The following is a 16,888-nucleotide window of genomic DNA, read 5'->3' on the forward strand; positions in this document are numbered from 1 at the left end:
TGAAGAAAGTAATTGAAGAAGATACAAATAAGTGGAAGTATATGGCATGTTCATGGATAGGGAAAATAACATCATTAAAATTTCCATACTACCAAAAGTAATCTATAGATTCAGTGCAATTTCTATCAAGATACAAGTGGAGTATTTCACAGAACTAGAACAAATAATCCAAAAATTTACATGGAACCACAAAGGACCCTGAATAGTAACAGCAATTATGAGAAAGAGGAACAAAGTTGAAGGAATTATGCTACCTGGTATAAAACTATACTACAAAGGCATAGTAATCAAAATAGCATGGTACCAGCATAAAAACAGACACATAGATCAATGGAACAGAATAAAGGTCCCAGAAATGAACTTATGCGTTTTTATTCTTTCAATATTTGACAAAAGGCCTAAAACATATAATGGAGTAAAGACAGTCTGCTCAATATATGCTTTGGGGAAAATTGGACAAATACTTGCAGGAAAATGAAACTAGACCACCTTCTTACACCATACACAAGAATAAACTCAAAATGGATTAAAGACTTAAAAGTTAGACTCGAAACCATAAAAATCCTAGAAGAAAATATAGGCAGTACAATTTAGAACATGTAGCAAAATATACATATATGTATATATATACACACACACATATCGTCGGCAGCCGTCCGTCTCGAGAGACGATGGTGTAGCTTCTTAAGAGTCTATCTGCACCGCCGAGAATGGCTGTGCAGTCCAACTCGGGAGTGACACGGTATCTGTCTCCTCCCGTGTTGAATCGACATCTTGCGATGACGCTGGAGTGTCCTCTCCAGTGGAGCTGAAGCTACAGAGCCTGGGCAGGGTGATATGGAGGGTCTGCTGTTGCCCATGCAGCCGACCCCCCCTCTCTTCGCAGCTGAAGGATCCAAGGGAAAGACGGAGTCAATACAGCTTGGCTTCAGGTGCGCCGCAGGAGTTGCTGGTGTTGACTACAACGTCAAACTGCCTTAGGGACTCCGGCTCCGGATTTTCTGTCGGGGTTTACTCCCTTAGCCTTTCCCCTGAAGAGGTATGCCGCAAGGCAGCAGAGGTTTCTGGAATCAGAGTTTTCCTTCTCTGACACACACATATATGTGTGTGTGTGTGTGTATATATATATATATATATATATATTTGATATATCTCCTCAAGCAAGGGAAACAAGAAAAAAATAAACAAATGGCACTACATCAAACTAAGAAGTTTTTGCACAGCAAAGGAAACCATCAACAAAATGAAAGGACAACCCACTGAATAAGAGAACATATTTGCTAATGATATATCTGGTAAGGGGTTAATATCCAAAACTTATAAAGAACTTACACAACTCAACACCAGAAACAATCCAATTAAAAAATGGGCAAAAGACCTGAATAGTATTTCTTCAAAGAGGACTTATAGATGGCTAATAGACATGAAAAGATGCTCAATGTCACTAATCATCAGAGAAATGCTAATTGGAACCACAAAGAGATATCACCTCACAGCTGTCAAAATGGCTGTCATCAATAAATCTGTAAACAACAAGTGTTGGTGAGGTTGTGGAGAAAAGGGAACCCGAGTGCACTGTTGGTGGGAATGTAGACTAGTGCAGCCACTGTGGAAAGCAGTATGGAGTTACCTCAAAAAACTAAAAATGGAACTGCTTATGACCCAGTGATTCTGCTTTTGGGAATTTATGCAAAGAAACCAGAAACACTAATTCAAAAGAATATGTGCACCCCTATGTTCATTGCAGCATTATTTACAATAGCTAAGATTGGAATAACCCATGTGCTCATCTGTAGGTGGGTGGATGAGAAAGCTGTGGTACATTCATACCTTGGAATACTACATGACTGTTAAAAAGAAAGAAATCACACCTTTTGGGACAGTGTGGATGCATCTGGAGAGAATTATGCTAAGTAAAATGAGCCAGTCAAAGAGAGACAAATAGCATATGACTCATAATTTGGAATCTAATAAACAAAATAACAAAATTGAAACAGGCTCATAGATACAGAGAACAGACTGGCAGCTGTCAGAAAGGAGAGGATGAGGTGCTTGAAAAAGATGAAGATATTAAGAAAAATCCTCATAGACACAGATAATAGTATGGTGATTACCAGAGGGAAAGGGGGTGGGGGAGGTGGAAGAGGATAAAGTGGGGGGCGGGATAAATGATGACGGAAGACTTGACTTGGGGTGATGAATTGAGGTTATTATCAAATTGTACACCTGAAACTTACACATTTATTAACTAATGTCACCCCATTAAATTCAATGTATATTTTTTAAAAGGAAAGAAAAAAAAGTGTGACATGTCACAGTTTACCAGAATGTAAAGGTAAATGCATAGACTTAAATGACATTTAACTGAATTGAAAGATTAAAGGAAAAAAAATGAAGTTTCAATGCCTACAAAATTAGGCATTGAAAACTACAGATAAAATAGGGAACAAAATGATGCCAGTCTTAACAAAGACATAGATGCAAAATTACTAAGCTAATTAAATTCAAGCAGTTTGTTAAAAAGATAAATATACCAACTTTAATTTATTCTAGAGGGGTTAACATCAAAAATACCAGTGTAACTTAATTCATAAGAAAAAACATCATCTTAAGTGTAGAAAAAGCTTTTAATTAAATAACTATTCATGATTTAAACAGGACAAATACCTCCACTTACAATTACGAAGAAATACCAGCTTGCCTTCAAACAAAATCTGCCAATACCTGTCAATTCGTGAAGCTGTGAATTGATGAGAATTCTTACACATTGCTGATGGTAGTGCAACTTGTTTTGAAGACTTTGAAAAGTAATATGGTATAGAGCTGACAAACTGCTTATCCTTGTGTAGAAGAAGAATCATCAGAACATTTTTTTATGTGTTATAGCAAAAACAAAGAGCGCTCAACAATCAAGTAGCCTTTGAAGGCAAATGATCAAATAAATTTTGGATTTATTATGTGGTGAAATGTCACTCAATGGTAAAACTTAACCTCAGCTACATGCTACAGCATGGATGAATCTTAATGAGTATTGAACAGAAGAAAGGAAATCACAAACGAGTATATATGACCTCATTGTTAAGTAAACAGGAAAAGCAAAGTAATGGACACATTTTTTAGAGACATACACTATAATAAACTGCTGAAAACAAGCAAGAGAACTACGAACCTAAAATTCAGATAGTGGTTATGTCAGAGAAGGAAGACAGAGGGATGGAAACAGGAGCACATGGGTAACTTAAATTGTATCAGTAATGTTCCAGTTATAAAACAGCATGCATTTGAGTGCTCATTTTATTAACATGCCTCCTATATTTTTGTGTGAATCAAATATTACATTATAAAACAACTTGATTAAGTGTTCTCAATGAATAATGATAATCTTTTTGGATACTCTATTCTTCTATAAGTAGTTTTACTACAGAGGGTTTTGGTAGTATTGGATCCAGATGAATAATACAGCTGTTTCTCCAGATAGTTTGAGGTCGTAGGTGATGTCATCATTAATTTGAAGCTTTTTCATTTCTAGGATGAATCTGAATTTAGAGACAAACTCACTCCAATTACTATTTTTATGGAGTATCGGTTGGATTATAGAACCGCAGCAGATGCAACAGGCTTGCAACCCATTCTTAACCAGTTCACTCCTGCCAATGTCAGTCGACAGGTACTGTACTATCTCAATTTATCACTAATGTTATACTTTAATTTTTTTACAGTGTTGCAATTTGTATTTTAAAATACATAAGGGATTACTTTTATAATGTTGGGATTTTAGTCAAAGAAGTCAGTAGGGAAGGAATCTGGACTTTCAGGTTAGAGATATTTAAAGCCACTTAGATGTTAGTGATATGGAAAGATGGGGTCACGTGAAACAATTAAATAATTCAAGGAAAACAACAAAATGCCAATTTACGTATGTAGTATTTTAGTGTTTTTTATTTTGCTAAACAGGTTTTATATCTGTCTTATCTTTGAATTACATTTTAATTGTAAAAAATACATATACATGTATAGTACATAAATTATTTTCATAAAACCAAATAAAGCAATAAAATTTTATAAATACTGTACTTTTAGAAAATTTTATATAACACATGTATTCAAATATTGTGATCGTATTTCCTATTCCTCTCTTTTATTACATGTTCATATTTTTGGATTAATATTTTTTCTCTTACAGGATGCATTATGTTAACTTTTAGTTGCGATTTCTTTAACACTGTGTGTGTGTGATTTAAGAAAACTATATTTGGTAGAGCTTACGGCAAATTAAAATACATTTTAAAGTCTTTCATGATTTGTATATTTTAACAATGTATTTTATTTTGCAAATCAGGATATATGTGCCACTTTCTATAAACCATTTATATAAAACTTTTTATTTTTTATTTTTAAATTATATTTTATTGGTTATATTGTTACAATAATTCCAATTTTTTTCCCCTTTGCTCCCCTCCACCCAGCATCCCCCTCCCCCAGCAATCCCCCACCAAATCCATGCCCATGGTTTGTACATACAAGCTCTCCTCTTCACCCTTTCATATATTCTTCTTTTTTTAAATAAATATATGATTAATTAATTATTTTAACAATAAAAAATAACAATCCCTCCCTCTCAGATATTAAGACCCTTTATAATCTTATAAAGAACAATGGGCGAACCTACCTACCCCTGGGTCAAGAAATCCCTAATAAGAGTGGGGGTGTAGAGGGGAGGATGGCCTTCCCACAAGGGGAAGGATCGTGCAGACTCCAGGTTGGTTGGCTGTCTCTGGACAACGGCGTGCTTGGTTTAACAGGCTGGCATCCTTGTTGTATTCTGGGGGCAACAGGGTTAAAGGACATCATTCAATCCGTAACCACTAGATGACAAAAGACAGGTCTTAATGTTTCAATGTCCCACATTAGGGAAAAGAAGGGCTTCTTTGGAGGAAGGTATGCCAGGTACATCTCACCTGTCCAAAACCCTTTTGCCCATTATACTTAGTTTGGACTGAGGGAAATATTTTAGGTTTCCCCCCTCACAGATTTTTGGGCCCTTTCAGTCCAAGCCATTAGGATAGAAAAGAGGAACCAGTTTTAAAGTGAAGTCCACAGACCACCCCATTCTTCACCAACCCAGCCACTTAGTTCAGCCAAACCGTTGAGTCTCAGGAGGCAGCAATGCAGACAGGATTAAGTGAGGCCTAAATGTACGGATAATCACTCAGGTAATAAGATCATAGGCTTATGCCCTTTGAAAACAGAAAACACATGTTAATTTATGTAACATAACCCACAAACAAGTCTCTAAATCTGTAAAACTGTCTTATTGGAAAGACACCCAGTTGCAAGGCATTTGACAATCTTCTTGGCTGTAAATTAAATATCTTTGATGATACCACAGACATAGTTTAACTTTCAAGTGAAAACATATTTTAAATGAAAAGAAACTTTAAAGACAGTGAGCTGCACTACTTTATAGTCTACAACTGATCATTGTGATTTTCCTTGAATAATGATTTTTCTCCCTAAGATCACCCTCCTTGTCATTAAAGGGACTGCATTAAGTCCATTTTTAATTTATCCTGTTCATTTGCATAAACAGCAAGAGCAGCAAATGATCACTCATGATCACTTATGATCTTTAGTTCTGCTTTGCTGGAACTTATGCAAGGAACATTTAGGGTGACCTTCAGTCTGCCCTTCAGGGCACAGAAGCTGAGCCACATACCTGGCATTCAGCCTTGCCTGTACACACCTGTCTTTTCCAAATCCTTCTGGTTTTCCATTGTGCCTTAAGGTCCCTTCTAGCCATCTTTCAGGAAAACAACCTTTATTCCTTCCCTGGAAAGATTGCTGTGGACCGCACAACCAACCACGGTACCAGGCCTTTTATCTCGTGGGCTTTTATTACCTTTGAAAGTCATTCCCAGTTCCTCAGGGCTTTTTGGTAACAACCAGAGCCCAAGCATGTCTCCTTTAGGCATGATATTCCAGTCAAAGTCTTGGTCAAGAAAAAAACACCTCTATTAACAACTGGTCTTATTAGTTTTATGCAAAGAAACTTATGTCATTACTTACTTCTTTAGAATGCCAAACTCTGGAGGGATCAGAGAGGGAGAAAAATATACAGTGTGAAGGAAAATCCTTGTCCTTCTAATATTCACTGAACTGGCCTTTACCATTCTTCATATTTTCATTTTTCCCCCACTAAAAATTTTTTGTTTGTTTTTCCATTACAGTTGTCCCACTTTTTTTCCCCCTCTTGCTTCCTTGCTTCCTTGCACCCTGTCCCCTCCTTCTCCAACATTTAGTCCCCACTCAGTTGTCCATGTTCGTGGGTTATTTATACATGTTCTTTGACTAGACCCTTCCCCTTCTTACCCCCTTCTCTCCCTCCCGCCTCCCCCCTTGTCACTGTTAGTTTACTCCTTGTTTACTTACATCTGGTTCAATTTTGCTCATTTGTTTGTGTTGTTCATTAGTTTCCTGTAATGGGAACTAAGGTATTTTTCTTTTGTTGCCTGGCTTATTTCGCTAAGCATAATTCTCTCTAGTTCCATCCACATTGTTGCAAATATATAAAACTTTTAAACACAGTTGTGAGTTCATATTCTTTATATTTTTTATTTTTAGTGGATCCACAATATCTTAATTAATAATTTAATAATGAATATCTGAGCCTCTTAGAGTTATTCAGTTTTATACTTTTTTAAAAGTTAATTGCCACTTGTAGTTTTACATTATGAGTTTTGACTTGGGATCATAATTATTTTCTTTTCAGAGTTTTAGAATTTTTTTGAAAATCATTTATTAGCGTTAACATTACATTTGATTAACTTACCGGATCAACAATCTCTTTAATACCAATATAGTTTTGCAGCCAGGTAATGGAGTAAGTAGGCTAACTTTCTAAATCCTCTGAGAGAAATACAAACTTCAGTAGTATTTGGCTTCCTGTTTTCATTCCCTTGCTCTTATTCTTCATCATGTTTTTGTTTCCTTTGTGTCCTTCGTTTGTTTCAACAATAGCATTATTTACATTTAAGCCCTTTTCCTTCTGTATTTGGATCTTTATTATTTACTTTCATTTCTATGTTAATTACCCACCCTCTCATTCTTATTATTTACTTCTTTTGAAAATGGGTCCTTTGTTTCACTCGTCATGTTACAAACTTGTTTATTGTACTCTGTAGAGTACTGATGTCCAATAGAAAGATAACATGAGCCACATTTGTAATTTTAAATTTGCTCAGCAACCTTTTTTTAAAAAGTAGAAAATAGGCAAAATTAATATTAATGATATATCTGTATTAGTTTGCTAGGATTATCATAAAAAAGGGCTACAGAATGGATGGCTTAAAAAATAGAAATTTATTTTCTCACAGTTGTGGAGACCTGAAGTCCAAGATCAAGGTGTTGACAGCTTGGTTTCTTCCAAGCCCCTCTCCTTGGCTTGAAGATGGCCACATTTTCCCTGTGTCTTCACATGGTTGTCCCCCTTCTGTGTCTGTGTCCCACCCCAGTGATGTGATTTTTAACTTAATTACCTCTTTAAAGACCATATATCATAATATAAGTCACATTCTGAACTTCAGCATATGAATTTGGGGGAACACAAAACAGTCCATGACAAATGTCCAAAATAAAATCATTTGAATATGTAATCAATTTAATGATTATCAGTGAAATATTTTATTCTTTTTTTTTTTTTTACTTTCTTCAAAGTCCAGAGTGTATTACACACATATTACACACACACCTAAATTCAAATGCTAAATCTTCATCACAAACACTTTTTCTGTATTTAGAACTCATGTAATTTGCAGTTGAAAAAGTAGATTCACATACCCAAGTTGTTCTAAATATACTAAAAGATTTTTAGTAACAAAAACTATCAGTTTCTTAATTTAAATTTAAATCAGTTAAAATTAAATAAAATTTAAAAGTAAATTTCTCAGTCACACTAGACACATTTCAAATGCTCAAAAACCAACTGTGACTCACTAGGGGCTATTGTATTAGACAAGGTAGCTCTGGAGTTTCACTTTTCTGCATCCTAATATTTTGGAGTTAGAGGTTTAGTGCTTTCTACAGAGAGATTAGCTTTTTTCTTGCACCCTTCATATAGTTATTCAAGTGTGTATTAAGTTCTTACTCTCTGCAAGATGTTAAGTATGTGACTGTAGAGATTTGGGTCTCTATAAATGGAAGACATTGCTCTATGCTTTTCCATTTCTGAAGCTTTCTTTTCTCTTAGCATATTTTAATACTTTAGTCACATCAGTGGAAGCTAAGTCCTTTTTCTTCAGTGTAGAGTAATAGTTGGCCAATTTCCCTGTACCACAGTTTATTAATATTTTATACATATTTCTTATTCCAGACTTGATACTCATAATTCTGAGGTTCTTAATATATACCATATCACTATTTAATTTATGATCTGCAAAATCCACACTTTATTTCTGAACTAATTTAGCAGCGATTGTATTTGGTGTGACTTATAGAATCCCCACAAAGTTCTTCTAACGGTCCTGCCCCTCGCCCCCCTCCTTGGAATGCACAGAAACTGCTTACGTCTAGGTTATTGAATTACTTTACATATATGGGGTCTGTCTGGAAAATGTTCAGCCATTGTTAATATAACAAGAACTGCTTGTGCAACATTGATGTAACCTGGCAGCCAAGGAGAGTGGACTGCAATGCACATGTGTGAACGATGACGACTTCACGTACTAGTCAGTGGGGGTAGTAGATGCCATTGAGTGAGCGTGTGTACTGTGTGGCTGTCACATTCAAAATGACTGAGCAAATAGAGCAATGAATCAGCATCAGATTTTGTGTGAAGTCTTAACATTCCTCCATGGAAACTATTCAGATGGTTCAGAAGGCTGCAGCTATTGGTAATTTGGTAATTGGTGAGTGGCAATTTCTTCATGACAACGCACCTGCTCATACATCACGTCTTGTGCAGAAGTTTTTTGGTGAAACATCAAATCCCCCAGGTGACTCAACCTCCCTACAGCCCAGATTTGGTACCCTGTAATTTCTGGCTTTTCCCAAAACTAAAATCAGCTTTGAAAGGGAAGAGATTTTAGACCACTGATGAGATTAGGAAAATATGACAGGGCAGCTGATGACAATTGGGAGAACTGGGTGAGGTCTCAAGGTGCTGACTTTGAAGGGGACTCAGGCATCATTGTCCTGTGGACAGTGTTTCTTGTATCTTCTTCAATGAATGTCTCTATTTTTCATATTACATGGCGGGACACCTTCTGGACAGACCTCGTATTATTGGGTTTCATCCCCAATTAAATTTACATTTAGGTTGCCTATCATATAATTTTGTTCTGGGTAGCTGCATATCCCTTGTAGTGACTTGAAAGCATACGGTCATCTTTTTTTTTCTTTTTTTTCTCTTTTTCAAGGAATCCTTTCATTATTTTTCCCCTTTGAATCTTGTTCTTTCTGTCTGCCTTTGGACCTGAAGCCCTTTGGATGTTAACAATAGACAAAAAATGGCTTCATTTTTTTCCCCTCTTTTCTTAATTTTTATATTCCTTCTTTAAAATCCTCATTATCATCTTTTTCCTCCCACTATTTCTCTCTTTTGGGTTTTCCATACTGCTTAACTGGCATACTCTGATGACCAGATTGAGAGGAGAAATTCAGGTTTTTGCTTACTTCAACTCTCCTGGATAGGCTAACTTTAACGAGTCTAGATCTTTTTCCTTCATTTCTTTCCATGTGGCCATGCCTGTGCTGCATTCATTTTGCCCGGTTTCTGTTCCCTTTCATTTGCCTATCTGAATTGCCATATATCCACAACTCCTTATTCTTTTAAACTCTGCAGCCCTATTTCCACAATATTGGCGGAGGCATAGTCTGTCACGAGAAACTCTAGAAGGGAGTTTATGTTGCCCAGGATCACACAACTTAGCCAGCAGCAGCTGACCCCTCATTTCTTGACTGTTACTTTCTCTTCTACATGACACTTCATTCCATAATCATAACAGCTTACTTTGAGATAGAACTAAAAGGTTCCAACCAATTCTGTTCTGTCCCCTGAATCTTTTTCTTATCATTCTTGACTGTTGACAGACCTGTTTAAAAGTAAGCAGCTGTGATTCCTTTTCCTTTTAGGTCTGCAAATATGTTGATGAATTTATATAAATATATGCATTTGTGCATATGTATGTTCACATGCATCACGTGTATTTTGATATACACTGAATGTGTGACATGTATTGATACTTTTTCATGTAGGAAAACTAAGTTGCTTTTCTTTCCTAGGCCCATATTCTTCTTGACTGTGGTGAAGACAATGTCTGTAAACCTAAACTGGAAGTTTCTGTAGATAGGTAAGGTTTGCTCCAAATAACAAGCAATTTAATATGAAATTTATATGGAAGAGCTTATTTTTTACTGAAAATAATACTATATTTTAAGAGAATTAGTTATACTAGAATATAATGCATCATTTTTTATAATAGTAAAACTATCAATATTGAGCTTTAAAAAAATACATACTGTTTTTTCACTAGTTGTGTAGGTTGACAGACCTGTTCCCATTCTTCACTGAGTAGTGTTTCAAAGTAACATTATATCCTCTTAAAGATACATTTCATTATTGATATATTCCTTACTAGAGGAATCTGATTATCATTTACATATTACAAAAACTGTAAAGAATTGTGTGGGAATCATGACAGATGATTCAGTCTTTTTTGGAAAATGTCAAAGAATTAGTATACACAAAGAAATATAAAATTACTTCAGTAATAGATGTGAATAATAGTGACATACTAGTGGCATCAGGATTTTCTTTTACTTAGAGAAGCATTGGATTTGCACCCAGTGTGCTATTTCCAGTTCTCTATTGCGCTGTGAAGTCGCCTTAAAGTATCTTGAGATGCTATTGAACATTTCAGTGCTGTCTGTATTTATCTCTTGTTTCTTTGAACAGTCATGCTATCCCCATGCAGTCCTTTTTTTCATTGACTAGGCTTGTATTAACTTGTAGAGATCAAAAGAAGATCTATGTTGGGGATGACAACCCTCTGACATTGATTGTTAAGGCTCAAAACCAAGGAGAAGGTGCCTATGAAGCTGAGCTTATCGTCTCGATCCCTCCTCAGGCTGATTTCATCGGGGTTGTCCGCAACAGTGAAGTAAGCAAACTGCCTCTTTAAAAATCGAAATGCACTTACAGGTCTCATTAACATTAATGAACTATTCCCCTATTTAGAACAAACTTCTCCTTTCCACCTAAGGCTGAATTCTAGACAATAGAGTGTCTATCTTACATAATCCCTTTCAAGCCTAATACTTTGGATAATGCATTGGTAATGACATTTATAAAATTGCTAGCTAAGTGCCTGAAACAAGGTCAGACAGATAAAGTGTCTAAGCCTGTCCATCAAATTATTTGTCAGAGGTAATAGGTATCTAAGTCCTCGAGGGATCTTTCAGAAATACTTTTACATTTTTATGTGGCAGTTGTACACAATTCTGGCTTCTACCTTACCTCACCCCACCATTTGCTTAAACAGAAGTATTTGCTTTGTAAAGCAAGAAACTTAAATATCCAACTGCATGACATTGTCTAAGAACCTTTTAGTCTTTTGGCCTCTGTTTTTTTTTTTTTTTTTTTTTTTTTGGTCATTAATTTATTTTCCTTTTAATCCTTTTTGTCTGTCAAAGGCCTTAGCAAGACTTTCCTGTGCATTTAAGACAGAAAACCAAACCCGCCAGGTGGTATGTGACCTTGGAAACCCAATGAAGGCTGGAACTCAAGTAAGACATTTTAATTAAATGGATTTTTTTAATCTTCTAAAGAAAGTAGCACATTTTTCTCTGGGTTTGTCCATGTAATTTTTTAAATAAACACTTCAAAATAGTATCTTTAAATTGGCTTTAATTTAGAGTGAAATGATTAGCAGCATTTTGTTTAGTTTTGACTAAAACACTAAAATAATAGGTTGTGCTGTTATACTGTATTCAGTAAATTGGTCCCTTCATTTTGGAAAATGGATGAAAACATGGTTTAAGGACTAAAGTTGTAACTTTGATATTTTAAACTAATGCTTTGATGAATCCTCAAAGCTACTCTCACAAATACCAAGACTGTCATTTTTAGGTGAGATAGAATTTTTCATTAAAACCTTGAAACCTTATGATTGTCCCAGACAGGATCACGGAGCACTGTGGTTGAATCAGGCTTCTCTTCAGGTAGTGGAGAAGTTAGCCCAGGAGCTTGAGATAAACACTCACTGGGTCACTTCCCCAATTCTCTAAAAAGTAAACAAAGTACAGGGTGGAGCAAAAGTAGGTTTATAGTTGTTTGTATGGGAAATACAATAATTAATAAATAATATGAGGATAAACTCAGTGTTTTGGGTGCTCAAAACTGTAAACCTAACTTTTGAGCCACCCTATATACTTTGTAGAATTTCTAGTGTCAAGGAAAAATGGCAGTCTATTTTGTCTTACTTTTTTTCAGTAGACATAGATATTGGTAATTGGAAGAGCTGTGATAATATGGGGCTAAATATCCTATATTTACTCTTAAAAAACATCTCTCCTAGTAAATGTGGTTAAAGAATACAAACTTACAACTAGTAGTAAATAAGCCCAAGAGATCTAATGCAGAGTACTGTGAATATAGGTAATAATATTGTATTTTAATCCTCAAACTTGCTGAGAGACTAGATCTTAATTATTCCAACCACAGAAAAGAATAAGACATGTAGAGGTGCTATCACTACAATGCCCATCATATTACAGTTTATAAATGTATTAAATCATGTTCCATACCTTAAATTTATACAGCGTTATGTATCAAATACATTTCAAATAAAGATGAAATATTCCATATTTCTTTAAGTATATTTCCCATTAAAAGTCATTACTTCTAGATATATGAGCTCTTAGGTAATAGGATTTGAACAGAGTACTTAGATTTGCATTTTTCCACATACATTTAACACAATGTTTGATTAACAAATTGAACATATTTTTTATTTTTTCATTTTCTTATTGTCTCCAGCTTTTCCACTCATAGCTCATTCAGTATGGATGATTCCAGGTTATTTCAGATGGCCAGCTTCAGGCTTTGTAAAGTGGGAGGCAGTTTGAAGTCCCCATCAATGTCTTTTCTTGTGTTCTTTATACCATTCAAGAAGCCTGCTTTCTCTTATCTTGTAACTCAGTTGCTTTCTCTTTTTTTTAATTATATTTTATTCATTATGCTATTACAGTTGTCTTGATTGTTCCCCCTTTGCTCCTCCATGCACCCAGCAATCCCCACTCCCTCAGGCAATCCCCTCACCATTGTTCATGTCCATGGGTCGTGCATATAAGTTCTTCAACTACTCCATCTCCTATACTGTACATTACATCCCATGGCTATTCTGTAACTACCTATTTGTACTTCTTAATCCCCTCACCTCTTCACCCATTTCCCCACATCCCCCTCCCAACTGATAACCATCAAAATGCTCTCTGTATCCATGATTCTGTCTTTGTTCTTGTTTGCTTAGTTTGTTTTCTCAGATTCAATTCTTGATAGATATGTAATATTTGCCATTTTATTGTTTATAGTTTTGATCTTCTTTTTCTTAAATAAGTCCTTTTAACATTTCTTATAATAATGGTTTTGTGATGATGAACTCCTTTACTTTTTTCTTGTCTGGTAAACTCTTTATCTGCCCTTTGATTCTAAATGATAGCTTTGCTGAGTAGAGCAATATTGGCCATAGGTCCCTGCTTTTCATGACTTTGAATGTTTCTTGCCAATCCCTTCTAGCCTGAAAAGTCTCTTTTGAGAAATCAGCTGACAGTCTTATAGGAGCTCCCCTGTAGGTCACTAACTTCTTTTCTCTTGCTGCTTTTAATATTCTCTGTTTATCTTTAACCTTTGGCATTTTAATTATGATGTGTCTTGGAGGGGCCTCTTTGCATCTATCTTGTTTGGGACTCTCTATGCTTCTGGAACTTGCATGTCTATTTCCTTCACCAAATGAAGGATGTTTTCCTTCATTATTTTTTCAAAGAGATTTCCAATTTTGTGTTCTTTCTCTTCTCCTTCTGGCACCCCTATGATGTGACTGTTGAACCTCTTGAAGTTGTCCCAGAGTCCGCTTATACTCTCCTCATATTTTTGGATTCTTTTTTCTTGTTGTTGTTCTAATTGGTTATTTTTTGATTCCTTATGTTCCATGTAATTGACTTGATTCTTGGCTTCATCCACTCTACTGTTGTTTCCCTGTAAATTGTTCTTTATTTCAATTAGTGTATCCTTCATTTCTGACTGGATCTTTTTTATGCTGTTGAGGTCCTCACTAAGTTCGTCGAGCATCCTTATAACCAGTGTTTTGAACTCTGCATATGATAGATTGCTTGTCTCCATTTTATTTAGCTCTTTTTCTGGAGTTTTGATCTATTCCTTCATTTGGGCAGTATTTCTTTGCCTCCTCAATTATGGCAACCTCCCTGAGTTTGTTTCTGTGTATTGGGTAGAGCTGCTTTGACACCATGTCTTGGTAGTGTGGTCTAATGTAGTAGGTGTCCTATAGGGTCCAGTGGCACAGCCTACCCTATCACCCAAGCCGGGGACTTGAGGTGTGCCCTTCGTGTGGACTGAGTACACCCTTCTCTTGTAGTTGAGACTTGGTTGCTGTTGGCAGATCAATGGGAGGGATTTACCTAGACAGTTAGCTGTGACCACTGACCACCAACCTCTGTCCTCTGCAGAGGATCAGCTGTGCGGGGGCAGGGTGGTCTGACATGATCTGTAGCTGTCCACTCGTGTGCTAGCCTTGGGGTTTCTCACGTGGCGTAGGCCAAGTTCAGCACCCACCTATGTTGTGCCTGGGACCACCCTGCCTGAGCTATAAAGCAGTCTGAGAGGGCTGCTACTTGTGCTGGACTTGGAGATTCCCAGGCAAAGCCAAGCTGTGAATCTCAGCTGGCTGCTGCTGCTAGTACTGGGCCTGGGGCTCCCTGAGGCCAGCTGTTGCTTGTTTGGTAGGGTTTAGGAAGTTGTGAAGCATGAGCCAAGACCAGCCATTCATATGGAAAAGCAGCTTGGATGGGCTTTTAAGTTGGGTGGGATGGAGTCTGGTGATCTCCAAGGCATGTCAAACAGCGTTAGCCAGGTTGATGGAGTCTCAGATATGGTACCAACTCGCTGGCTTTGTGACGGGAGGATTTAGAAAAGGGACAGTGGCCTCTGCTGGCCTTGATGCCAGACACTTCAGTTCCTCCCTGTGTACCACTGGTACCTTTCAAGCTGTTAACCTGGTGCTGGAGCCCAGAGTGAGTGAATCTGAGTAAGTTCACGTGTGGGTTCTTTAAGAGGAACTGCTTGGAGCTCCAGCAATTTCTTCCACTGACTCAATTCCCACTGTTTTTTGCATCCAGAAGTTTGTGGGGACTTAATCTTCCTGGTTCTGGAACCCAAGGCTGTAGGGCCTGGTATGGAGCTGGGACTCCTCACTCATGAGATATCCTTCCCAAATTTTTACCCACCACACATGGGTGAGGGACCAGCTCATTCTACATTTGCACCCCTCCGACTGTGAGAAATGCTCACAATAAAACACAAGGACACAGGACTTCAGCAGCAAAGCGAGGCATTTATTCACGAGTCTGTAGAGTCGGGCACACAGCCAGCCAGGGGCATGCGTGTGTGAAGAAAACAAAGTAAACTGGTTTTTTACTAATGCAATTTGCTCTCCCTCCCTAACATGATTAGCTCCCCCTCCCCTCTCCTTCTTCCCTCTTCTTCATTACTGGTTAATCCAGGTTCACAATCTAACGCAATTAACTACTTAACTAAGGATGTGATTAAGGGTAATCTAGTTATAGGTCTATCTCCAACTTATTTGCAGAGTTATCTAGCTATGTCTTCTCATTTCTCTGTATTTGGTGATGATAGGTTTCCTCCTTTTGATCCCAGAGAGAAGCTGGGGAATGTTATTTCCTGGCCCCTTTTCCATGATTCATCTGTTAATTAAATCTGTTAATTATCTCCTACTGGTTTGAAAGTCACTGGCTTCTTTGTCCCTTACACTACCAGTCTGGATGGATATAGTTTCTTTAATTCCATAGTTGTCAGACTTTCATTCAACTCAATTTTGTCACTGTCAGACCCATTCAACTCGATTTCTGACTGTTCTGAGTGATGGTTGTCCTATATTTTTGTTGTAATTTTGATGTGGTTGTGCAAAGAAGCGAGCCATGTCTGCCTATGCCTCCACCTTGACTTAAAGTCCGAGATGTTTTCTTTAAAATAACAGTTTTTCACCTGCAGAATTTAGGATGCTTGATGTTGATGGAATTATGAGCAGTGTGGAGAAATCCTGATACTGACCCTATCTATTTATGCCTTTTAAAAAAAAAATTTATTTTTATTTTTTTCTATTAGAATTGTCCCACTTTTTCCCTCATTGCTACACCCCACCCAGCCCACCCCTTCTCCCACAGTCAATACCTACCCTGTTGTCCGTGTTCATGGGTCATTTATATTAGTTCCTTTACTAAACCCTTCCTCTACTTACCCCCTTCCCTCCTCCCCACCTCCCCCCTGATAACTGTTACTCTGGTCCTTATTCAGTTTTGTTCATTTGTTTGTGATGTTCATTAGTCTCCTGTATCAGGTGATATCATATGGTATTTTCCTTTCATTGTCTGGCTTATTGCACTAAGCATAGTTCTCTCTAGTTCCATCCATGTTGTCGCAAATGGCAGGAGTTCCTTTTTTCTTTCTGCTGCATAGTATTCCATTGTGTAAATGTACCAAAATTTTTTAATCCACTCATCTACAGATGGGCACTTAGGCTGTTTCCAGCACTTGGCTATTGTAAACAGCACTGCTATGAACATAGTGGTGCATGGGTTC

At 36.9% G+C, this 16,888-nt stretch overlaps 1 protein-coding gene across 2 annotated transcripts in view; it reads left to right on the forward strand.

Moving 5' to 3' along the window:
* Positions 1–16,888, forward strand: part of ITGAV (integrin subunit alpha V) — an 80,900-nt gene that overhangs the window by 53,676 nt on the left and 10,336 nt on the right. For both annotated transcript variants that reach the window (XM_090281477.1, XM_090281483.1), the window contains exons 18-21: positions 3,530–3,667; positions 10,279–10,346; positions 11,009–11,156; positions 11,689–11,781. In XM_090281477.1, coding sequence (XP_090137603.1) covers positions 3,530–3,667; positions 10,279–10,346; positions 11,009–11,156; positions 11,689–11,781 — 447 coding nt within the window. The remainder of the gene's footprint in view (positions 1–3,529; positions 3,668–10,278; positions 10,347–11,008; positions 11,157–11,688; positions 11,782–16,888) is intronic.

This window comes from Furipterus horrens, unplaced genomic scaffold (genome assembly GCF_987537825.1).
Source record: "Furipterus horrens unplaced genomic scaffold, mFurHor1.1.pri manual_scaffold_1, whole genome shotgun sequence".
Classification (NCBI taxonomy): domain Eukaryota; kingdom Metazoa; phylum Chordata; class Mammalia; order Chiroptera; family Furipteridae; genus Furipterus; species Furipterus horrens.